Here is a 25,315-nt window from a genome sequence, read left to right on the forward strand (position 1 = left end):
CACTATCCTTGTGCACCGGTAATTTAAACAAAATAAATAGACACTAAATTAGCCCCCCAGGGGTATAGTGAAAATCAGGAGTTAGTGGATATTGATGGCTAGAGTAGAGAAATATTACATTTAGTACCGCTTTGGGGGGGGGGTTAAATAATAAAATACATTTATTGTGCCGCTTTTTTATAGAACCTCATTAACTAGTATCAAGTGAGAAGTGACTTTAACAAGATATCTCCGGCGTTAATGTAATATTTATATATATATATATATATATATATATATATATATATATATATAAATAAATAAAAAAATAGGAGGTTAGATTCTTCCAAACCAGCAAATATAATTTTAGACCAGACTTTGACAGAATTCTTTTTTTTCAGTCTTGGCATTTGCTCTGATTGAACAGAAGATTACAGATTTCTGCATTCTTGTGGAAGCATAGTGGAGAGATTAACTCTTCGATTTCCAAAAAAGGCTGCTTTACATTTCTTTGGGAAGCATTGCAATCTTTTCTTGCAGCCAAAGGGTTCACTTTTAAAGATTCAAATAGGATTTATTTTGCCTTTGTGAAACTATGCCCTTAAATGGATAAAATGTTATTACACTTGCAGACATTTTATTCACAAATCAGGATTCATTTATACAGATTTCGGTAATTTCAAATTCAGACAATACCGTGTTCCTGACACACATTATATATTTTAGAGTGGAAAACCTGTACGTAGCTGGAGATATTTAGTAATTCCTTCCATATGTGCACATTTCTGCAACCTAGTTACATGATTTTCAATCACTTTTGAAATTGTATAAATTATTTGACTAGGTAAGATAAATACCTTTTTATTTGACTTTTTAGTACTATATATTGCAGTCTACATAATACCTTTTTTTATAGTGAACTATTTTTTGACCCATTAATTGGCTGGTAAATAGTTCTCCATACTGCTACACCTGAGGGATTATGGGTCATTTACTGGAAGAGATAATATGTATTTTGCTGGAACTGAATTACATTTTATCACAATTCCCATTCAAAAACAATGTATAGCAACCTGGATGATTATTTTTCTTTTTGCTTTGTTTTCTAAGTCATTCCAGTCTATCAGAAAAGCCCCAGTTTTAATTAGTAAAATGCTCAAGATAATAACCAATACAACTGTTAAAAGGGCATCGTAAATGTTTTAAAGCTTTAATCTGCTCTCTCTCATACCTTTTACCTGATGGAGTGTATTTTATTGTTTACAAATATCTCCTTTAGCTTTATTTTGACATTTTAAATATTTGGTTTAGTTGGTGGTTTCAACAGCTATAAGCAGCTATGTCAAGTAAGTGTTGTCTATAGGAAACCCAAGTAAATAAGAGGCGGTAGCAGAAATCAGACTTGGTAGAGAGAGAGACGTGTCAATTTAAAAGGGTGTTACTGCAGCAGCCTTAGATGTAATCAACTCTTTAACTGCTTGTCTGAGCACATTGTCCCTTCAAACACACGTACAAAAAGCAGATGAAAAACTTTAAGAATCACACACTTTTCAAGAAGATTTTCACAAGCATTTTACAGAACTTCAGGGAAGTAAAAGATATACAAAACTAAAATAAAACATGACGGCTAATTAATTCAATAGTGATGATGACTGCCTGACATATTTTATTTACAGCATTTATTTACCCATTAATGAACACATATGCAATTCATAATTTTGATATAATTTTGAATAACTCATTAATAATGAATAATTAAGGAACTTTGTATTTCTTTCATGCAATTGGCAAGAGTCCATGAGCTAGTGACGTATGGGATATACAATCCTACCAGGAGGGGCAAAGTTTCCTAAACCTCAAAATGTCTATAAATACACCTCCCACCACACCCACAACTCAGTTTTACAAACTTTGCCTCCTATGGAGGTGGTGAAGTAAGTTTGTGCTTGATTTCTATGATTTCTTCTATGATAAGCGCTTCTAAGCATTCTGAAGCCCAATTCCTCTCAGAGTACAGTGTTTGTCAGAGCGATGTGAAGAGAGTATCGCCTATTGATTTTTTATGGTTTTTCTCACGGAAAATATGTTCAAGGGTTCTCTGTTATCGGTCGTAGGGATTCATTTCCTACCTTCCTTTTCAGATCGACGATATACACTTATACCATTACCTCTGCTGATAGTTTTCAGTACTGGTTTGGCTATCTGCTATATATGGATGGGTGTTTTTCGTTAAGTATGTATCACTATTTAAGACACACTCAGCTATGGTTGGCGCTTTATTTATTTAAACTATAAAGTTCTAAATATATGTATTTACTTATATTTGCCATGAGTCAGGTCTTTGTGTATTTTCCTTTGCAGTCTAGCAGTTTCATTATGGGAATCATGTTTTAGGAAGTTTGTCTTACCTGGGGTATAGTCTTTTTTTCCAATTTGACTTGTTTTTTCTTTTAAAACTTGCGGGCAAATTAGTCTTGCGAGGGCGCAAAATGGTGTTATTTATTGCGTCATTCTTGGCGCAAGACTTTTTTGCACGAATGTACGTCTATAATGATGCAAGTTCGTCATTTCCTGCGTCTTAGTTGACGCCAGTTTGGCGAGAAATTGTGTTTGTTATGACGCGAGTTGCATCATTTCCAGATGTTTGTTGGCGCCAATTTTTTTTTTAACTTCGTTTTGCGTTGTGCATCATACTTTCCGCCAAGAAATGTAGTTTAATTTTACATCACTTTCTGTATGCTCCTTGCCTTCTTTATGCTCAGAGGGCTATGCTATTTGATATTTTGTCAATTTTAGCATTTGCATTTTTTCCCATTCCTGAAACTGCTATATGTGGAAATAATATATTTTTGTTTAAATGTTATTTTTTCTTTTACATTTTACAAGATGTCTCAATCTGATCCTGTCTCAGAAGCTGCTGTAGGAACCATGCTGCCTGAACACAGTTCTACCAAAGCTAAGTGTATCTGCTGTAAGCTAGTAGAGATTATATCTTCAGCTGTAGTATGTAACAGTTGTCATGATAAGCTTTTGCATGCAGAAAAGGTTTCTATTCGTGCTAGTACAGTATCTGTTGATCCTCAACATCTAAAGTACATGATATCCCTGTTGATATGAAAAATTATATTGCTGATGCAATACAGAAGGCTATGTCTGCTATTCTGCCTTCAAATAAACGTAAAAGGTCTTTCAAAACTTCTCATACTACTGATGAAATTTGTAATGACCGACAACATACTGATATATTCACCTCTGATGAGGATCTCTCTGACTCAGAAGATCCTACTTCAGACATTAACACTGATAAATCATCTTATCTTTTTAAGATTGAGTATATTTGTTCCTTGTTAAAAGAAGTGTTGATAACTTTGAATATTGAGGAGTCTGGTCCTCTTGATAATAAATCCAGTTAACGTTTAAATTCTGTCTATAAACCTCCTGTGTCTACTCCTGAGGTTTTCCCTGTTCCTGATGCTATTTCTGATGTGATTGCTAAGGAATGGTCTAAGCTTGGTACTTCTTTTGTTCCTTCTTCAAGGTATAAAAAGTTGTATCCTTTTCCAGTGGCTAAATTAGAGTTTTGGGAAAAAGTTCCTAAGGTTGATGGAGCTATTTCTACTCTTGCTAAGCGTACTACTATTCCTGTGAAAGTTAGTACTTATTTTAAGGATCCTTTAGATATGAACATTGGATCTTATCTAAGGAAAGCTTATTTAAATTCTGATTATATTCTCAGACCTGCCATTTCTATGGCTGATGTTGTGGCTGCATCAACTTTTTGGTTGGCTTAGCACAACGGGAAAAAGATTCTGATTTGCTTAGCATTGTTCGTTTGCTTCAACATGCTAATCATTTTATCTGTGATGCTATTTTTGATATCATCAAGATTGATGTTTGTCTTTGGCTATTTTAGCTAGAAGAGCTTTATGGCTCAAATCATGGAATGCTGACATGGTATCTATATCTAGGTTCTTATTACTGGGTGGGGGTAAGGGAGTTTTTTGCCGCAAGATAAAAAGTCTAAGGGCAAATCTAAAGCTTCTAATCGGTTTCCAGTTCTACTGGTGGGGGGCAGATTTAAATTGTTTCAAGACGTTTGGGCAGGTTCCGTTTAGAATCATTGGATTCAGGAAAATTGTCTCTCAGGGGTATCGAATAGGTTTCAGAATAAGACCACCTGTGATGAGATTTTTTCTCTCTCACGTTCCAACAAATCCTGTGAAAGCTCAGGCCTTTTTGAAGTGTGTTTCAGATCTGGAGCTTTCAGGGGTAATTGTACCAGTTCCACTTCTGGAACAGGGTCTGGGTTTTTATTCAAATCTATTCATTGTCCTGAAGAAGGAAAAAAGTTTTTGAATCAATTTGTAAGGGTCCCAACTTTCAAGATGGTGACTATAAGGACTATTCTGCCTTTTGTTCAGCATGGTCATTACATGTCCTCAATAGACTTACAGGGTGCATATATTCACATTCCAATTCATCCAGACCACTATCGGTTTCTGAGATTCTCTTTTCTAGACAAGCATTACCAATTTGTTGCTCTTCCATTTGGCCTAGCGACAGCTCCAAGAATCTTTTCGAAGGTTCTCGGTGCCCTTCTATCTGTAATCAGAGAGCAGGGTATTGCAGTATTTCCTTATTTGGACGATATCTTGGTACTGGCTCAATCTTTTCATTTAGCAGAATTTCACACAAATCAACTTGTGTTGTTTCTTCAAAGACATGGTTGGAGGATCAATTTACCAAAGAGTTTATTGATTCCTCAGACAAGGGTCAACATTTTAGGTTTCCAGATAAATTCAGTGTCCATGACTCTGTCTTTAACAGACAAGAGACGTTTGAAGTTGGTTTCAACCTGTCTAAACCTTCAGTCTCGATCATTCTCTTCAGTGGCTATGTGCATGGAAGTTTTAGGTCTCATGACTGCAGCATCAGACGCGATCCCCTTTGCTCGTTTTCATATGAGACCTCTGCAGCTTTGCATGCTGAATCAATGGTGCAGGGATTATACTCTGATATCACAATTGATATTCTTAAATCCCAACACTCAACTCTCTCTGACTTGGTGGTTAGACCATTATCTGATTATTCAAGGGGCCTCTTTTGTTTGTCCTTCCTGGACTGTGATTTCAACAGATGCAAGTGTCACAGGTTGGGGAGCTGTTTGGGGGTCTCTGACAGCACAGGGAGTTTGGAATCCTCAAGAGATGAGGCTACCAATCAATATTTTAGAACTCTGTGCTATTTTCAGGGCTTTTCAGGCTTGGCCTCTATTAAAGAGAGACTCATTCATTCGTTTTCAGACAGACAATATCACAACTGTGGCATATGTCAATCATCAGGGTGGGCCTCACAGTCCTTTAGCGATGAAAGAAGTATCTCGGATACTTTCTTGGGCGGAATCCAACTCCTGTCTAATTTCTGCGATACATATCCCAGGTGTAGACAATTGGGAAGCGAATTATCTCAGCCGTCAGTCTTTACATCCAGGGGAGTAGTCTCTCCATCCAGATGTATTTTTTCAGATTGTACAGATGTGAGGTCTTCCCGAAAATAGATCTGATGGCTTCCCATCTAAACAAGAAGCTTCCCAGGTACCTTTCCAGGTCATGGGATCCTCAGGCAGAGAGATGGTGGATGCGTTAGCAATTCCTTGGTTTTACCAACCTGCTTACATTTTTCCGCCTCTAGTTCTTCTTCCAAGGGTGATCTCCAAGATCATAATGGAACAATTGCATGTGTTTCTGATAGCACCAGCATGGCCTCACAGGTTTTGGTATACGGATCTTGTTCGGATGTCCAGTTGCCAACCTTGGCCAGACCTTCTGTCTCAAGGGACGTTTTTCCATCAGGATCTCAAATCGCTAAATTTTAAGGTATGGAAATTGAACGCTTAGTGCTTAGTCATAGAGGTTTATCTGGCTCAGTGATTAATACTATGCTACAGGCTCGTAAGTCTGTTTCAAGGAAGATTTATTATTGGGTTTGGAAAGCCTATATTTTATGGTGTTTTTCTCAAAAGCTCTCTTGGCATTCTTTTAGAATTCCTAGAATGTTACAGTTTCTTCAGGATGGTTTGGATAAAGGTTTGTCTGCAAGTACTTTGAAGGGACAAATCTCTGCTCTTTCTATTTTATTTCATAGAAAGATTGCTAAAGTTCCTGATATTCACTGTTTTGTTCAGGCTTTGATTCGTATCAAGCCTGTTATTAAATCAATCTCTCCTCCTTGGAGTCTTAATTTGGTTTTGAAGGCTTTGCTGGCTCCTCCTTTGAGCCTATGCATTCTTTGGATATTAAACTACTTTCTTGGAAAGTGTTGTTCCTTTTGGCTATCTCTTCTGCTAGAAGAGATTCTGAATTTTCTACTCTCTCTTGCGAGTCTCCTTTTCTGATTTTTCATCAGGATAAAGATGTTTTGCGGACTTTGTTTAAATTTCTTCCTAACAACATTCGTTTAAATTTCTTCCTAACAACATTAGTAGGGAAATTGTTGTTCCCTCTTTGTGTCCTAATCCTAAGAATGCTCTTGAAAGATCTTTATATTCTTCAGATCTTTATATACTATATCGAAGCTACTAAGCATTTCAGAAAGACTTCTAGTCTATTTGTTGTTTTTTCTGGTTCCATGAAAGGTCAGAAAGCCTATTCCATTTCTTTGGCATCTTGGTTAAAGCTTTTGATTCACAAGGCTTATTTGGAGGCGGGACAGTCTCCGCCTCAGAGAATTACAGCTCATTCTACTAGATCAGTCGCCACTTCTTGGGCTTTTAAGAATGAAGCATCAGTTGATCAGATTTGCAAAGCAGCAACTTTGTCTTCTTTGCATACATTTACTAAATTGTACAATTTTGATGTATTTGCTTCTTCAGAAGCAGTCTTGGGTAGAAAAGTTCTTCAGACAGCTGTCTCCATTTGATTTTTCTGCTTATGATTTAAGTTTTTAAGAAAGACTTATTTTTTTGTTTGGATTTAATTTTCCCAGTGGAAATAGCTGTTATTATTTTATCCCTCCCTTTTTACATAAACATAATTTATGTAAAAACTTACCTGATAAATTAATTTCTTTCATATTTGCAAGAGTCCATGAGGTCCACCGTTTTTATGGTGGTTATGATTTTTTGTATAAAAGCACAACTATATTTCCCATTCCTCTTTTTTGTATGCTTTTTTACTCCTTTATTTTTATCACCTCACTTCTTGGCTATTCGTTAAACTGTGTTGTGGGTGTGGTGGGAGGTGTATTTATAGGCATTTTGAGGTTTCTTTGCCCCTCCTGGTAGGATTGTATATCCCATACGTCACTAGCTCATGTACTCTTGCCAATATGAAAGAAATTAATTTATCAGGTAAGTTCTTACATAAATTATGCTTTTTATTTGAGTACAAGTTAAGTACAAAGTTATTGGGTTAAAGGTGTAATTTGAAACCCAGCATTTGCAACAATTTTTACCACTGGACAAAAGCTGTCAAGACTGTTAAATTTGAAAAGTCTAAAAGATAGGTCTTTTGATGTGAAGATTAATAAATTGCAATATGACCTATTATCTTTTCTATAATTTTAAATTCTAAGTGTACACATTTTGTATTTAGGTAATTTCTTTATTGTTATTCCCTTAGAATTTCTGATTGTACAGAGAATGAGGCTGACAGTGTTTTACAATTGCGCAATGAGCTCAGGGACAAGGAAATGAAGTTGACTGATATACGCCTGGAAGCCCTCAGTTCTGCTCATCAGCTGGACACGCTTAGAGAGGCAATGAACCGAATGCAGGTAAAACAAATTAATCAAGCAAACATTTATGTCAGTTACTTCAATGTGTGTAGCATTATCATAGTATATATCAGCAGTTAAGCACTGCTGTGTTATGGCCGGTCACTAATGATAGGATTGGCTGGGGCCACTTTACTATATACTCACAGGTATGCTAACAATAACACCTCAAAATAAAATGATGCTCACATTTTTAGTTAAACATTACAAATGCTCATGGATAGCCAAATGATCCTCAGCAGGAAGTGCCTATCAGCCAATGAGCCACAGTAGGAAGTGCCTATCAGCCATTGATCCAAATCAGAAAGTGCCTATCAGTCATTGAGCCACAGCAGGGAGTGGCTATCAGCCAATGAACCTTAGCAGAAAGTGCCTATCAGCCATTGAGCCTTAGCAGGAAGTGCCTGTCAGCCAATGATCCTTAGCAGAAATTGCCTTTAAGCCATTGAGCCACAGCAGGAAGTGCCTGTCAGCCAATGAGCCTTGGCAGGAAGTGCCTTTCAGCTTATGAGCCACAGCAGGAAGTGCCTATCAGCCAATGAGCTACAACAGGAAGTGCCTGTCAGCCAATGATCCTTAGCAGGACGTTCCCACAGTCAATGATCCTTAGAATGTACACAACCATACTGTTGCATTAGTTTAATTTAAATAGCTTTTACACCACATTTTGTTTTATGTCAGTTACTTCAATGTGCATAGCATTATCATAGTATATATCAGCAGTTAAGCACTGCTGTGTTATGGGCGGTCACTAATGGAAGGATTGGCTCGGGCCATTTTACTATATACTCACAATTATGCTAACAATAGCACCTCAAAATAAAATTATGCTCACATTTTTAGTTAAACATTACAAATGCTCATGGGTAGCCAAATGATCCTAAGCAGGAAGTGCCTATCAGCCAATGAGCCACAGCAAATATTGCCTATCAGCTAATGAGCCACAGTAGGAAGTGCCTATCAGCCACTTAGCCAAATCAGAAAGTGCCTATCAGTCATTGAGCCACAGCAGGGAGTGCCTATCAGCCAAACATCCTTAGCAGGAAGTGCCTGTCAGCCAATGATCCTTAGCAGAAAGTGCCTTTCAGCCATTGAGCCACAGCATTAAGTGCCTATCAGCCAATGAGCCTCAACAGGAAGTGCCTGTCAGCTAATGAGCCTGAACAGGAAGTGCCTTTCAGCTAATGAGCCTTAGCAGGAAGTGCCTTTCAGCTAATGAGCCACAGCAGGAAGTGCCTATCAGCCATTGAGCCACAACAGGAAGTGCCTGTCAGCCAATTAGCCTTTGCAGAAAATGCCTATCAGCCATAGGGCCTTAGCAGAAAGTGCCTGTCAGCCAATGATCCTCTGCAGAATGTACACAACCATGCTTTTGCATTAGTTTAATTTAAACAGCTTTTACACCACATTTTGTTTTCAGGTAAAAAAATAAATTCATAAAAATAATCCACTGCTATTTTATATGTATGATAGCAAAAAATGAATGTAGTGCCATGGTAAGTTTTCTGTTTGTGCATAAAATCTGAATCAGGACAGAAGTTAATGTAGTGAGGCTTTATTTTTAAAGGCTTGGCTGGTAATAATATTGTGGAATAGTTAATATACCCCATAATTATGTAATTTATTCTGTAGATAGAGTCAAATTACTGCTTTGTGTTGGTAACAAGGTTTATTGCTTTGCTTAGAGCGAGATTGAGAAGCTGAAAGCTGAAAATGATCGGTTGAAGTCAGAAAACCACGGAAAGTGTAGTAGGACTCAGTCCCAAATCTCTATTTCTTCCTCACCCAGACAATCTATGGGACTTTCACATCACAGCTTGAGCCTGACTGAGTCTTCGAGCCTTGGTAAGAAAACATAGACATTCCTATGCTACCCAAAAATGCCCTTATACATGTGATTCTAACTGTAGGCTTAATGTGTATGGGTCACATACAAGCTATGGATACACTTTCCCTTTAAAACATGCCCACTCACCATGCATCAAAAAAAGGTTGTTCCAGCCTCCAAAATATTCTTATAAACGACCTTTATTCTTTTACATAGGGTCCATAGAAAAAAAGAATTACAACGTTTCAGGCCTGCTGTAGGCCCTTAGTCATGTATACTTTAAAATACTAAGGTTAATGACTTATATACCCTTGCACGGGCAGATAATACCTTGAAATCTCTATGTGGAAATTTAAATATGGCTTTTGAATCACAACACACACCGACAAATATCGGACTGATTGCTAACTCAATTATAAACCCTAAAAAGGATTATGTTAAGCACTTTAACAACAGTGCTCCAGATGAAAACTTAGGACTCAATACTGATCGAAATTATGTAACTAGTAATGCTGCAAGTAATTGTTCACAACAAATGAGTGAATGTTTAAGCACTGCACTTGTTCACAATATAGAGACGAGTGGGTTGAGAGCATGTAGTTTTCAACAAAATGTAAATACAAAAACAGAAATTGGTAACACAATGCACTATGCATCAGTCACTTCTAATGATCATTTAGTTCACAATTTATCTAAACACGATTTAACCAAAGAACAAGAACTAGCTCTAAACAATGGTCTATATTATTGCTTGGGAAATTATTGCAATGAATTTACAGTCCAACACGACCTTTAAAGGTTTTTGAGGAAGCTAAAACTGAAAATACATTTTTCCATGCAAAGAGAGAACATATTTTCACTGAGCACCAACACCAAAAGTAAAATTATAAAATTTAAAGACACAAAAGAATTTGGCATATCCAAGAAGAGCACCTTTACACCTACTACTACACATAGTGTAGCTGCGTATATGAGTCTAGTACAAAGAGAAGTAGATAACCTTTTTAAAAAAGAAAAAAAGAAAAACCTTGTTCAAACAAAAAAGATAAGATAGCAATTGAATCTTTAAAGAAAAATAAAGAGATCATTTTAAAAGAGGCTGATAAAGGTGGGGGCCATTGTGGTTCTAAATAAATCTGATTATATTGAGGAGATCAACAGACAACTAGCAGACAACCAGGTATACCAGCAATTATCAGGGGATCCAAACATTCAGATAAACAAAGAAATTGAAAATATTCTCAAATTAGCTGTACAAAAAGGAATAATAACAGAAAATTTTAAAGATGCCCTATATGTAACCAATTCAGTAAGGCCGGTATTATATGTATTACCTAAAATACATAAAGCTAAAGAAAAACCACCTGGACGCCCTATTGTGGTGGGGATAGGTTCTGTATTTTCATCAATTGCTACTTTCTTAGATAAAGTCTTACAGCCATTTGTTAAAAGAACTACATCTTATGTTAAAGATACAAATGGTTTCCTGTCAAAATTAAAAGATCTTGGCTATGTTGGGGAGAAATGCATACTATTTTCTTTAGATGTTTCCAGTTTATATACCTCCATTAAATACACAAGTGGTATTTCAGCAGTAGAACATATGCTTAGATATGAGAGTAATTACACTGAAGGGGAGATCTGTTTTTTGATTGAACTACTCTCAATTATATTATATCATAACTATTTTTTATTTATGGACACATATTTTCTGCAAAAGCAAGGGATTGCAATGGGCTCCAACGTCGCCCCCACATACGCCAACATTTTCATGAATAATTTTTAGGAATACTTTGTGTACCCTCATAATTTGTTCCAACTCTATGGTGCCTCCTGGTGGAGGTACATTGATGATGTATTTGGCGTGTGGGGGGGTGACATTGGTAGCCTATTGTCTTTTGTCCAGGATCTGAATGATTCAGTTAGAGGATTAAAATTTACCTTGAACATGAGTGAGGTTGGAGTAGAATATTTGGATACATATTTGTACATTGAGGGTGGTTTTCTAAAAACAGATCTCTATGTAAAGAATACAGATAGAAACGACTTACTGAAATATGGGAGTTGTCATTCAGACAATGTTTTTATGGCCATTCCAAAAAGCCAATTCACTAGAGTGAAACGTATAGTATCAGACAGTACCAAATGCAAATATAGATTGGAACAAATGGCCAATAAATTTATCAATAGAGGTTATCCCCCCCACATTAATTGCAGAACAGCTTAGCGCAGTCACTAATGACAAAATACAAAATAAGAAGGACAGGGATCAGGAAGTTAATCATATGATTTTTGTTACCCAGTTCAACAGACTTAGTCAAAAGATAAATGGTATACTAAAAAAACATTGACATATCCTGAGGGATTGCAATCCACAAGTCAGTGAATTCAAAGTAGGCCCAATGATAGCCTATAGGAGGAACCAGAACATTAAAGACATGTTAGTGCATACTGACATAGGTAGCAACAAACAGAATATTCAGAGAACTATAGGTCCTAAAATAAGTGGCTGTTATCCATGTCTCAGTTGCAGTAACTGCAGCTCGATGATGAAAGGAGAATATTTCCATCACCCAATAAATGGTAAAAAGTTTCAAATCAATAAGTATATAACCTGCAGAGCCACTTACTCATTTACTTATTTATCTTATCAAATGTCCATGTGGCCTAATTTATATTGGCGAGACCTGTAGAGTGGTAAGAGAGAGGATAACAGAAAATACATCTAATATCAGATGTAACAATAAAGATGCTCCTGTTTCCTGTCACTTCCTCTCTATGGGTCACAATATTAGCCAATTAAGATTTCAGATCATAGAACAAGTGGATAGACCTAGAAGAGGCGGGGATAGGGAACGTCTTCTAAAAATTAGAGACATGTTTTAGATATTCAAATTGGAAGCACTCATACCTAAAGGTATGAACAAAGATTTTAATTGGAGCCTGTTTCTTTAAATATTCATCTGTACTAATTTTGATACACCAGTATAGATATACATTTTTTTCTAAGTTGGGATTAATCTGCCAATAATGTACAATATTCCTCTTTTTAAAATATATATGTAGGTTTTATGTTTGTTTTTTTTAAAATGTTTATATTCAATACTATTTCTCATGTGATCATCTAAAATAAAGCAAGTTTGGATGTGCTGCTATTTGCATCTTCAAGATGTCACTATTGTGTAATTGGTTGCTCACGTGAGAACAGGTAACAAAAGTATACATGACTAAGGGCCTATAGAAGGCCTTAAACGTTGTAATTATTTTTTTCTATGGACCCTATGTAAAAAATAAAGGTAGTTTTTAAGAATATTTTGGAGGCTGGAACAACCTTTTTTTGTTGTTTGGATTGCTGTTTGGACGTGGCAGTTCCTTTGTTCCGTGCCCCACAAGACAGGTGTGCTGTTTTCCAAACCAGTCGAGAAATTGTCACTCACCATGCATGCTCTAATGAGTAAGTGTGCCCACAAACAGTGCTTATGCCCCTTTATCTTTGTAACTGACAAACCTGAGGTGCTTATTGGGGTGTGTAGTCTTTTTTGAAGATAAAAGGAAAATTTTTAGGCAGCTGTATATTAAGGTTTTTTATTTCAATATAATCTGTTAAATTAAAAACAGTTTTATATCCCTTTAAAATAGTTGCTTTCTCAGCATGCATCTAGGTTCCTTGTTATATTTGAAATCTAGAGCTTGACAAATACGATGAATGATTCTGTGGGAAACTCAGAGCAAACACTTGATTGGTTGGCTGCTTTTCCTCAATTGGTATACAGTAAACTGGTTTAGTATTTTTTTGAGTTAAGTGTTAACAAAAAGGCACTTTTAATGTTTAATGATAGAGAAGTAATTAGCCTAAGCTACAGGCAAAATGGTTGCACTAATCTTTATAAAATCTGGCATGGAGATAGATTTTATTGTCTAGTATGCAATTTTTTGTTATATGCTAACATGAGTAGTGTTTCTGAGTTCTAAAGTTGACTTATAGCAATATGCACATGCACAGTAGTAAAAGACAGGTGAGAAAAATAAATCAAAACATGCGCACTAACGTTTTTCCATAGGAAATAGCTATACTTTCTCTTGTTAGGTGTATCCAGTCCACGGATCATCCATTACTTGTGGGATATTCTCCTTCCCAACAGGAAGTTGCAAGAGGATCACCCACAGCAGAGCTGCTATATAGCTCCTCCCCTAACTGCCATAGCCAGTCATTCTCTTGCAAGCTCTCAACATAGTTGGAGGTAGTTAGAGGAAAGTGGTAAAATATCTTCATTAGTGTGAATCCAAGAATTACTCATGGAGTAAGGTTAGGATTCCTAGGATATTGTCCTTTCTCCAAGAGGGTTTGGATAAAGTATTATCAGCTAGTTCTTTAAAGGGACAGATTTCTGCTCTGTCTATCCTTTTGCACAAGCGTCTGGCAGAGGTCCAGACGTCCAGGCATTTTGTCAGGCTTTGGTTAGAATTAAGCCTGTGTTTAAACCGGTTGCTCCTCCATGGATCTTAAACTTGGTTCTTAAGGTTCTTCAAGGAGTTCCGTTTGAACCCATTCTTTCCATTGATATCAAACTTTTATCTTGGAAAGTTCTGTTTTTGATGGCTATTTTCTCGGCTCGTAGAGTCGTCTCTGAGTTATCAGCTTTACAATGTGATTCTCCTTATCTGATTTTCCATACAGATAAAGTAGTTCTGCGTACAAACCCTGGGTTTTTACCTAAGGTAGTTTCCAACAAGAATATCAATCAAGAGATTGTTGTTCCATCATTGTGTCCTAATCCTTCTTCAAAGAAGGAACGTCTTAATACATAATTTGTCCGTGCGTTAAAGTTTTACTTACAAGCGACTAAAGGTTTTCGTCAAACATCTTCCCTGTTTGTTGTTTACTCTGGACAGAGGAGAGGTCAAAAGGCTTCGGCAACCTCTCTTTCTTTTTGGCTTCGGAGCGTAATACGCTTAGCCTATGAGACTGCTGGACAGCAGCCCCCTGAAAGGATTACAGCTCATTCTACTAGAGCTGTGGCTTTCACCTGGGCCTTTAAAAATGAGGCTTCTGTTGAACAGATTTGCAAAGCGGCGACTTGGTCTTCGCTTCATACCTTTTCAAAATGTTACAAATTTGATACTTTTGCTTCTTTGGAGGCTATTTTTGGGAGAAAGGTTCTACAGGCAGTGGTCCCTTCCGTTTAAGTACCTGCCTTGTCCCTCCCTTCATCCGTGTACTTTAGCTTTGGTATTGGTATCCCACAAGTAATGGATGATCCGTGGACTGGATACACCTAACAAGAGAAAACATAATTTATGCTTACCTGATAAATTTATTTCTCTTGTGGTGTATCCAGTCCACGGCCCGCCCTGTCCTTTTAAGGCAGGTCTAAATTTTAAACTACAGTCACCACTGCACCTTATGGTTTCTCCTTCCTCGGCTAGTTTCGGTCGAATTACTGGCTATGGCAGTTAGGGGAGGAGCTATATAGCAGCTCTGCTGTGGGTGATCCTCTTGCAACTTCCTGTTGGGAAGGAGAATATCCCACAAGTAATGGATGATCCGTGGACTGGATACACCACAAGAGAAATAAATTTATCAGGTAAGCATAAATTATGTTTTTTTATGTTTTAGTGTATCATTATCGATATTGTATGTAGATTGATGAATATTTTGATATAAATTTGAGGTTAATATATATATATATATATGTAATAATTGTATCAATTTTTGGGGACTTTTTAAATCTATAAATCCAATCTACTTCATAGCCTACATCATATTTCTTTCTCCTTGCTCTTAAAAACCCCCCAAAAAAACAAACTAGGAAACACTATGGCAAAAACATTCATTTCTCAAACTCCTATAGCTCAGTTTATATACACTCACAAATAGGCACATGTATACAATAACTCATATGCACAGGTATATACATAAAACTCCTATAGCTCAGTTTATATACACTCACAAATAGGCACATGTATACAATAACTCATATGCACAGGTATATACATAAAACTCCTATAGCTCAGTTTATATACACTCACAAATAGGCACTTGTATAAAATAACTCATATACACAGACAGGTATGTACATAAAACTTCTATAGCTAGGTTTATATATACTCACAAATAGGCACATGTATACAATACATCATATGCACAGGTATGTACATAAAACTCCTATAGCTAGTTTTATATACACTCACAAATAGGTACTTGTATAAAATAACTCATATACACAACAGGTATGTACATAAAACTTATATAGCTAGGTTTATATATACTCACAAATAGGCACTTGTATACAATAACTCATATACACAGGTATGTACATAAAACTTCTATAGCTAGGTTTATATACACTCACAAATAGGCACTTGTATAAAATAACTCATATACACAACAGGTATGTACATAAAACTTCTATAGCTAGGTTTATATACTGTATATTCACAAATAGGCACATGTATACAATAACTCATATACACAGATATGTACATAAAACTTATATAGCTAGGTTTATATACTGTATATTCACAAATAGTCACATGTATACAATAACTCATATACACAGGTATGTACATAAAACTTCTATAGCTAGGTTTATATACTGTATATTCACAAATAGGCACATGTATACAATAACTCATATACACAACAGGTATGTACATAAAACTTTTATAGCTAGGTTTATATATATATACTCACAAATAGGCACATGTATACAATAACTCCTATACACAGGTGTATACATAGAACTCCTATAGATAGGCACATATACACATAAGAACAGACCCATGTTTGCATATCATTTGCACATACTTTGTACAACAAGAACCATGTAGGCATTCTTGCTATGTTCCTACCATTGGGGAAACTACCAGAATAATGTAATGACCCAGGGCTAGGAACCTCCTTGTTTCTATGCTGCGTACTTTATTGTAATGTAGATTTTCCATTGGTAGACATGTTGCTGGATGACGCGGGTGATGGAACCATGAGGAAGGAGGGCCGGCACGTCAAGATAGTTGTTAGCTTCCTGGAGGAAATGAAATGGAGAGAGGTGAGAGGGAACTGTTACGTGTATATATCACTGGGGTGTGAAGCTGCAATGCACCGGCTGGTACCTATGCCGTAAAGATAAGGTATAGCGCCCATCATAGCAAACGCCTTTCATAAGACAGAGCATCTTATCCGGTGATAACAGGAACATTTATCGTCATGTATGGAACAAAAACCTGTCCTGCCATATTATTACCCAGCACTGTAAGGCAATCTGAGTAATGACCATTAAACACTGGCAGTGGAATAGATTCACTAGGCACCGTCTCTTGTTTCTCCAGCTTCTACAATCTCTGTATTATAAGAAGCACATTTACTAAGGAATGGAGCAATATGTGAATTAAAGTTGCGTTTTTTTGCAGAATAACAAAGACATTGGAAAGGTTGGAGAGAGGCTGGTGAGAACCTTAATGAATCTACCCCAGTAACCCCTACACTTATTGCTGAGATACCTAGGATAAGTGGGCAGCCACAGTACCTCTTGAAACATCAGAGCTTCTGGTTTAAATTATGTTGGGGACTACTCGCCCTTTCACCCCTTATAGTCTGATAAACCGAGACCTATTAAAGGGTCACAAAAAAATTATGTCATCTATATGACAAAGCAGCAACTAAACATGTTAAAATATTTTGGTTAAAAGGGGAGCGTTGCTACATATCTGTCCCTTATTGTGTATACTGTCCCTTTAATAACAACTGGAAAACAATTCACTTTATATAAACTTTATGACAGTAACTAGCCTTGTTGTCTGCAGACTAAATCACAGATTTGCGCCCTCCCAATAAAATAATGGGTGGAGTTTTTGCTATTTAAAACTAATTGCTGTGAAAAAGGATTCTAATTTATTTTAAAACATTGAGACTTAGCTGAAATATGTTATAGTAACACAACAGAAAATAACTTGTAATTACAAGGTGTGTACTGTCCCTTTAACATGTTTAAGTAGAGTTGTTGCATACGCAGGATACTGTAGATATTGTAGAGTTTTCTGGCCCTTTAATTGGGCTGTAATTACTATTATTTATCAGTTAAAGAGACGGTGTACTCAGGCAAGCAGCAAATAGATTTCTTTGTATTCAAAGCTGATGTAGAAACACCCCGTAAATAGGGCTGGGCTCTCTCTCTCATTTACACTGCACAGTTGATTTCTTATGATGCTTCTTGTTTACATCATTACCGCAGTATTGAAATGTTTAATATAGTTGGAGGTTTCAACAGGAAAATCAGCTTTTTAAAATGCCAAAATAAAGATAAAGTAGTTATCTGTAAACAGTTTTATACACTCCAGCAGGTAAAATGGATAAGTGGGTGAGCATTTTGTTTTGTATATAGAGGTGTTTACCCGTTTAAAATAAACATTAACTAATCACATCATTTATTTCTTTACAAACATGAATTTGTAAATTTTTACTTTAACTGATTACACATTAGAGGACACATTACTGAAATAGTCGAGGGAAAAAGTGCCACTTTATTTTGTTCTGTAGTTGAAAAATGCTGCCCTCATGTGGTGGTGCTTGAAATTAAAAAAAATATAAAGGCAAAATGAGTTCAATGCACAGAAAAAACAGCTAATACCAACCCTTATGATGTTTATTATCACAGGAATGTGTTTAATATGTTTGTTTGTTTGTTTTAAATGATCTTTCGAAGAATAAACCCTTTGTAGTCATATTTATAAAAACCCTGTGACATTTTTAGTTTTATCAGCTCATTTATAACTGTCCCTAACTATCTTCAGCAGAGGAGATAAGATGAGGAGAACAGGCTTTTAAACTAAGGTAAACCTAGGTTACAACATGGTGTTGTGCAATACTTTATAGAAGCTAAAACTTTACACTGATTTCTTTGATATATTAACATTTAATATAATTTAACAATAGATCTGAATAGTATTATATTATTTTCTATCATTAGGATTGCAGACCTCGCTTGTTCCTGATTGGATGCATTGGTGTTGGTGGCAAAACTAAATGGGACGTTCTGGACGGAGTTGTTAAAAGGTTATTTAAGGTAAATATTAAGCTTCACCAAACCAATGTTGTTGTGTCTTTGTTTGAATATAGGGCTACACTTTGAAGACTAATTTATTATTAAAGGGACAGAGAACACAATTTTAAAAAATTTCCATTGCTTCATTTTCTTGGTATCCTTTGTTGAAGGAGCAAAAAAATGCACTACTGGGAGCTAGGGGAGCATGGGTGAAACAATGACAAGAAGCATGTATGTACAGCCACCCATCATCAGCTAGTAGTGCATTGCTGCTCAGGCTACCAAGATATGCTTTTCAACAAAGGATATCAAGAGAATGAAGCAGATTAGATAATAGATGTAAATTGACAAGCTAAATTGCTGCTCTATCTAAATCATAAAGAAACATTTTGGGTTTTATTTCCCCTTACTAACCCCCAAAAAACTGAGAATGGAACATTTTTAAAATACACTCATTTTGTTCATCATATAGCTACAAAATAGACCAAAGAGTTGCAGAATTAGTCCGATCTGGTTATGTATTTTGCCTCCTTGCCATGCAAGTTATTAAACTCAGCGTTAATGTTTTAGCGACATCAGACAATGTTTTCTTCCCATACACAAGTATTCACATTAAATTACGTCCTAGCGTTTACAACATAGCCTTGCTAACCTGTCCCTGCACGCGATGGGCACATAGATGCAATGATTTCTACACTAGCTGATAAACAGGCAGCAAGATGGTGACATCACTGCCGTAAATGCCAAACACAGGCAATAACAAAGAGGAAAAAAACTCTTAAAGTAAATGTGGAAAATCTTTTGCGTAGATCCTTTTAAAATTATCACTTAAGGGTCACTGTACAAGTAATCGTGTTCTTGGTGTGATCTAATCTGGTTGAAATATCTTATATCTTTAACTGTAAGGAAGAGACCAAAATACATTGTCTTACCAATGGGATAAAGTAATAAACTCATTGCATCTAGATGATTGGCTAGTCCCAAATTCTACTGGGTAATGGTTGGCTCTGAATCCATATTTGTTAATGCCTTAGAATAACGTAGACATTAGAGTTGTTAAAGCACAGACTTCAAAGGCTAATTATGGGGAAAAAGTACCAAATAATTAATGAATGTTCATTGCATAATTTCTCTTGTTAAGTGTATCCAGTCCACGGATCATCCATTACTTATGGGATATTCTCCTTCCCAACAGGAAGTTGCAAGAGTTCACCCACAGCAGAGCTGCTATATAGCTCCTCCCCTAACTGCCATATCCAGTCATTCTCTTGCAACCCTCAACATAGATGGAGGTCGTGAGAGGACTGTGGTGTTTTATACTTAGTTTATTTCTTCAATCAAAAGTTTGTTATTTTTAAATGGCACCGGAGTGTGCTGTTTATCTCAGGCAGTATTTGGAAGAAGAATCTGCCTGCGTTTTTCTATGATCTTAGCAGAAGTAACTAAGATCCATTTGCTGTTCTCACACATTCTGAGGAGTGAGGTACTTCAGAGGGGGAATGGCGTGCAGGTTTTCCTGCAAATAAGGTATGTGCAGTAAAATATTTTTCTAAGGAATGGAATTGACTAAGAAAAATGCTGCTGATACCGAAGTAATGTAAGTAAAGCCTTAAATGCAGTGATAGCGACTGGTATCAGGCTTATTAATAGAGATACATACTCTGATAAAAATGTGTTTTAAAAACGTTTGCTGGCATGTTTAATCGTTTTTTTGACATATGTTTGGTGATAAAACTTATTGGGGCCTAATTTTTCCACATGGCTGGCTTAAATTCTGCATAGAAACAGTTAACTGAGGCTTCCCACTGTTGTAATATGAGTGGGAGGGGCCTAATTTAGCGCTTTTTTTTTGCGCAGTTAAAATTACAAAATGAATCATCCAGATTTCCTCAGCAGTCCCATGAATACTACAGGACATCTCTAAAGGGCTAAAAAGACTTCCAAAATCGTTTATAGGGAAGGTAATCCACAGCTCAGCTGTGTCAGCTTTGTTGTGTCTGTTAAAAAACGTCTGTCGTTTTTTTTATCTGTTTTTTGCATTAAGGGGTTAATCATCCATTTGCAAGTGGGTGCAATGCTCTGTTAACTTATTACATATACTGTAAAAATTTCGTTTTTCAAATTTTGACAAAATTTGTTTCTCTTAAAGGCACAGTAACGTTTTTTATATTTGCTTGTTAACTTGATTTAAAGTGTTTTCCAAGCTTACTTGTCTCATTATTAGTCTGTTCTAACATGTCTGACATAGAGGAAGCTCTGTGTTCATTATGTTTAAAAGCCATGGTGGAACCCCATCTTAGAATGTGTACCAGATGTACTGATTTCATGTTAAGCAATAAAGATAATTTTTTGTCTTTAAAAACATTATCACCAGAGGATTCTGTCGAGGGGGAAGTTATGCCGACTAACTCTCCCCACGTGTCAGACCCTTTGACTCCCGCTTTAGGGACTCACGCTCAAATGGCGCCAAGTACATCAAGGGCGCCCATAGCGTTTATTTTACCAGAGGATTCTGTCAAGGGGGAAGTTATGCCGACTAACTCTCCCCACGTGTCAGACTCTTCGACTCCCGCTCCAGGGACTCACGCTCAAATGGCGCCTAGTACATCAAGGGCGCTTATAGTGTTTATTTTACAAGACATGGCGAAAGTTATGAATAATACTCTGGAAGCGGTATTAGTCAGACTACCTGAAATTAAAGGAAAGCGAGATAGCTCTGGGGATAGATACAGAGCATACAGATGCGTCAAGAACCATGTCTGTTACTGCCTCACAATATGCAGAAGCTGAGGGGAGCTTCAGTCTGTGGGTGATATTTTTGACTCAGGGGAGATGATTTAACCTGATTCCGATATTTCTACATTTAAAATTTATGCTTAAGATCCTCCACTTGTTACTCAGGGAGGTTTTAGCAGCTCTGAATGACTGGGTTACAATCACAGTGCTAGAGAAATTGTGTAGACTGAATAGATACTATGCAGTGCCGGTGTGTACTGATGTTTTTTCCAATACCTAAAGAGGTTTACAGAAATTATTAATAAGGAATGGGATAGACCAGGTGTGCCATTCTCTTCCCCTCCTATTTTTAGAAAAATGTTTCTAACAGATGCCACCACACGGGACTTATGGCAGACGGTCCCTAAGGTGGAGAGAAGAGTTTCTACTCTAGCTAAGCATACCACTATCCCTGTCGAGGACAGTTGTGCTTTTTTAGATCCAATGGATAAAAAATTAGAGGGTTACCTTAGGAAAATGTTTATTCAACAAGGTTTTATCCTGCAGCCCTTGCATGCATTGCTCCTGTCACTGCTGCTGCGGTGTTCTGGTTGGAGTCTCTGGATGAGGCTTTACAGGTAGCGACTCCATTGGATGAATATACTTGTCTAGCTAAGAGCACTTAAGCTAGCCAATTCCTTTGTTTCTGATGCCTTTGTTCATTTGACTAAACTAACGGCTAAGAATTCAGTTTTTACTATACTGGCGCGCAGAGCGCTATGGCTTATCTCATGGTCAGCTGTTGTGACTTTAATAAATAAGCTACTTAACTTTCCTTCAGGGGACAGACCTATTAGAGCCTGGTTTGAAGGAGATCATTACTAATATCACTGAGGAAAAGGGCTTGCCCTTCCTCAGGACTGGTCCAAATCAAAGGCCAAAACAGTCTAAATTTCGTGCCTTTCGAAACTTCAAGGCAGGTGTGGCATCAACTTCCTTTTAGGCAAATCAAGAGGGTACTTTTGCTCAGTCCATGACGGTCTGGAGACAACCGGACCTGGAACAAGGATAAGCAGGCCAAGGAGCCTGCTGCTGCTGCATCTTAGACAGCATGATGGAAAGGTCCCCTATCCGGTAATGGATCCTGTAGGGGGCAGATTTTCTTTTTCGCCCAGGCGTGGGCAAGAGATGCCAGGATCCTGGGCATTGAAATTATATCCCAGAGATATCTTCTGGATTTCAAAGCTTCCCCTTCCAAATAGGGGAGATTTTACCTTTCACAATTATCTGCACACCAGATAAAGAAAGAGGCATTCTTACATTGTGTACGAGAATCCATCCAGTTCCAAGACAGGAACAGGGTCAGAGTTTTTCTCAAATCTGTTCGTGGTTCCCAAGGAGAGGGAACCTTCAGACCTATTTTGGATTTAAAGATCTTAAATAAATTCCTTAGAATTCTATCATTTAAGATGGTAACTATTCGTACCATCTTAACTAGGATCCAGGAGAGTCAATAGAGGACTACAATGGATTGGAAGGATACTTATCCTCACATAACGATGCATAAGGATCACCATCCTTTTTTTCAGGTTTGCCTTGCTAGACAGGCATTACCAGTTTGTTGCTGTTTCCTTTGGGTTAACTACAGTCCCAAGAATCTTTAGAAGTGGCCCCTTATTTAGGCATTGACCTTCAAATTGCCAAGCCTCATACGGATGTAGTACTGGCATTTCTGAGATCGCAGGGGTGGAAAGTGAACAAGGAAGGAGTTCTCTATCCCCAATCTCAAGGGTTTCCTTCCTAGGGACTCTGATAGATTCTGCAGAAATGAAAATTTACCTGACGAAGTCCAGGTTGTCAAAGCTTCTAAATTTCTGCCGTGTTCTTCATTCCATCCGCGCCCTTCGGTGGCTCGGTACATGAATGTAATCGGCCTAATGGTAGCGGCATGGGACATAGTACCGTTTGCACACCTACATTTCAGACCGCTGCAGCTATGCATGCTCAGTCAATGGAACGGGGATTATACAGATTCGTCCCCTTCTTAAATCTGGACCAAGAGGCCAGATATTCTCTTCTCTGGTGGCTATCTCGGGTCCATCTGTCCAAGGGTATGACGTTCCGCAGGTCAGATGGGACAGTTGTTACAACAGATGCCAACCTTTTAGGTTGGGATACAGTCTGGGACTCCCTGAAGATTCAAGGATAGTAGACTCAGGAGGAAACCTTCCTTCTAATAAATATTCTGGAATTGGGAGCGATATTCCATACTCTTCAGGCTTAGCCTCAGTTAGCAATTCTGAGGTACATCAGATTCAGTCGGACAATATCACGACTGTGGCTTACATCAACCATCAAGGGGGAACAGAAGTTTCCTAGCGATGTTAGAAATCTTTAAATTATTCATTGGACAGAGACTCTCTCTTGTCTATCAACTCTCCATATCCCAGGTGTTGAGAACTGGGAGGTGGATTTTCTAAGTCGTCAGACTTTTCTCACGGGGGAAGTGGGGAATTCCTCCGGAGGCCTTTACACAAGATCAAGCAGGAGACTGCTTTGGTGTTTTATAACAGCGCCTGTGTGGCCACGCAGGACCTGGTATGCAGATCTGGTGGACATGTCATTCTTTCCATCATGATCTCTGCTTCTGAGACAGGACCCTCCATCTCAGGGTCCTTTCAACCATCTATATTAAACTTCTCTGAGATGGACTGTCTGGAGACTGAATGCTTGATGTTATCGAAACATGGCTTCTCCAAGTCAGTCATTGATACCTTAGTACAGGCATGAAAGCCTGTCACTAGCAAAATTTAACATAGATATAGCATAAATATCTTATTGATATGAATCCAAGGGTTACTCATGGAGTAAAGTCCGGATTCCCAGGATACTATCTTTTCTCCAAGATGATTTTGAGAAAAGGGGTTGTCAGCTGGTTCCTTAAAATGACAGATTCCTACTCTGTCTATTCTTTTGCACAAGCGTCTGGCAGATTCTCCAGACGTTCAGGCATTTTGTCAGGCTTTGGTTAGAACCCAAGCCTGTGTCTAAACCTATGGCTCCGCCATGGAGCTTAAACCTGATTATTGAGGTTTTTCAAGGAGTCCGTGTGAACCTTTTCATTCTATAGATATCAAACTTTTTATCCTGGAATGTTCCTTTTGGGTAGATATTTCCTCGGCTTGTAGAGTCTCCGAGTTATCTGCTTCACAATGTGATTCTCCTTATCTGGTCCTCCGTACGGATAAGGTAGTCCTGTGTATCAAGACTGGGTTTTTTACCTAAGGTGGTCTCCAACAAGATTATCACTCAAGAGAGTGTTGTTCCATTCTTGTATTCTAATCCTTCTTCAAAGATGGAACGTCGTTTACACAATTTGGACGTAGTTTGTGCTTTAATGTTTTTCTTACAAGCTACTCAGATTTTCATCAAACATTTACTTGGTTTGTTGTCTACTCTGGACAGAGAAGAGGTCAAAAGACTTCAGCAACCTCTTTCTTTCTTTTTGGTTAAAAGCATAATTCGTTTAACTTATGAGACTGCTGGACAGCAGCCTCCTGAAGGGATTACAGCTCATTCTACTAGAGCTGTGGCTTTCACTTGGGCCTTTTTTAAAATGAGGCTTCTGTTGAACAGATTTACAAGACGGCGTCTTGGTCTGCAACTTCATATTTTGCTTCTTTGGAGGCTATTTTTGGGAGAAAGGATTTTTTTCAGGCAGTGGTCTCTTCCGTTTAAGTTCCTGCCTTGTCCCTCCCTTCATCCGTGTACGTTATAGCTTTGGTATTGGTATCCCATAAGTAATGGATGATCCGTGGACTGGATACACTTAACAAGAGAAAACATAATTTATGCTTACCTGATAAATTTATTTCTCTTGTAGTGTATCCAGTCCACGGCCCGCCCTGTCATTTTAAGGCAGGTAATTTTTTCATTTAAACTACAGTCACCACTGCACCCTATGGTTTTTTCCTTTTTT

General features: G+C 37.5%; 1 protein-coding gene across 1 annotated transcript in view; it reads left to right on the plus strand.

Moving 5' to 3' along the window:
- Positions 1-25,315, plus strand: part of LOC128636275 (neuron navigator 2-like) — a 474,377-nt gene that overhangs the window by 442,068 nt on the left and 6,994 nt on the right. Inside the window, 4 exon segments of the mRNA XM_053689311.1 lie at positions 7,599-7,752; positions 9,438-9,597; positions 16,532-16,629; positions 18,547-18,642. Of these exon segments, the coding sequence (XP_053545286.1) occupies positions 7,599-7,752; positions 9,438-9,597; positions 16,532-16,629; positions 18,547-18,642 (508 nt within the window).

The sequence above is a fragment of the Bombina bombina genome, chromosome 7 (assembly GCF_027579735.1).
Source record: "Bombina bombina isolate aBomBom1 chromosome 7, aBomBom1.pri, whole genome shotgun sequence".
Lineage (NCBI taxonomy): Eukaryota > Metazoa > Chordata > Amphibia > Anura > Bombinatoridae > Bombina > Bombina bombina.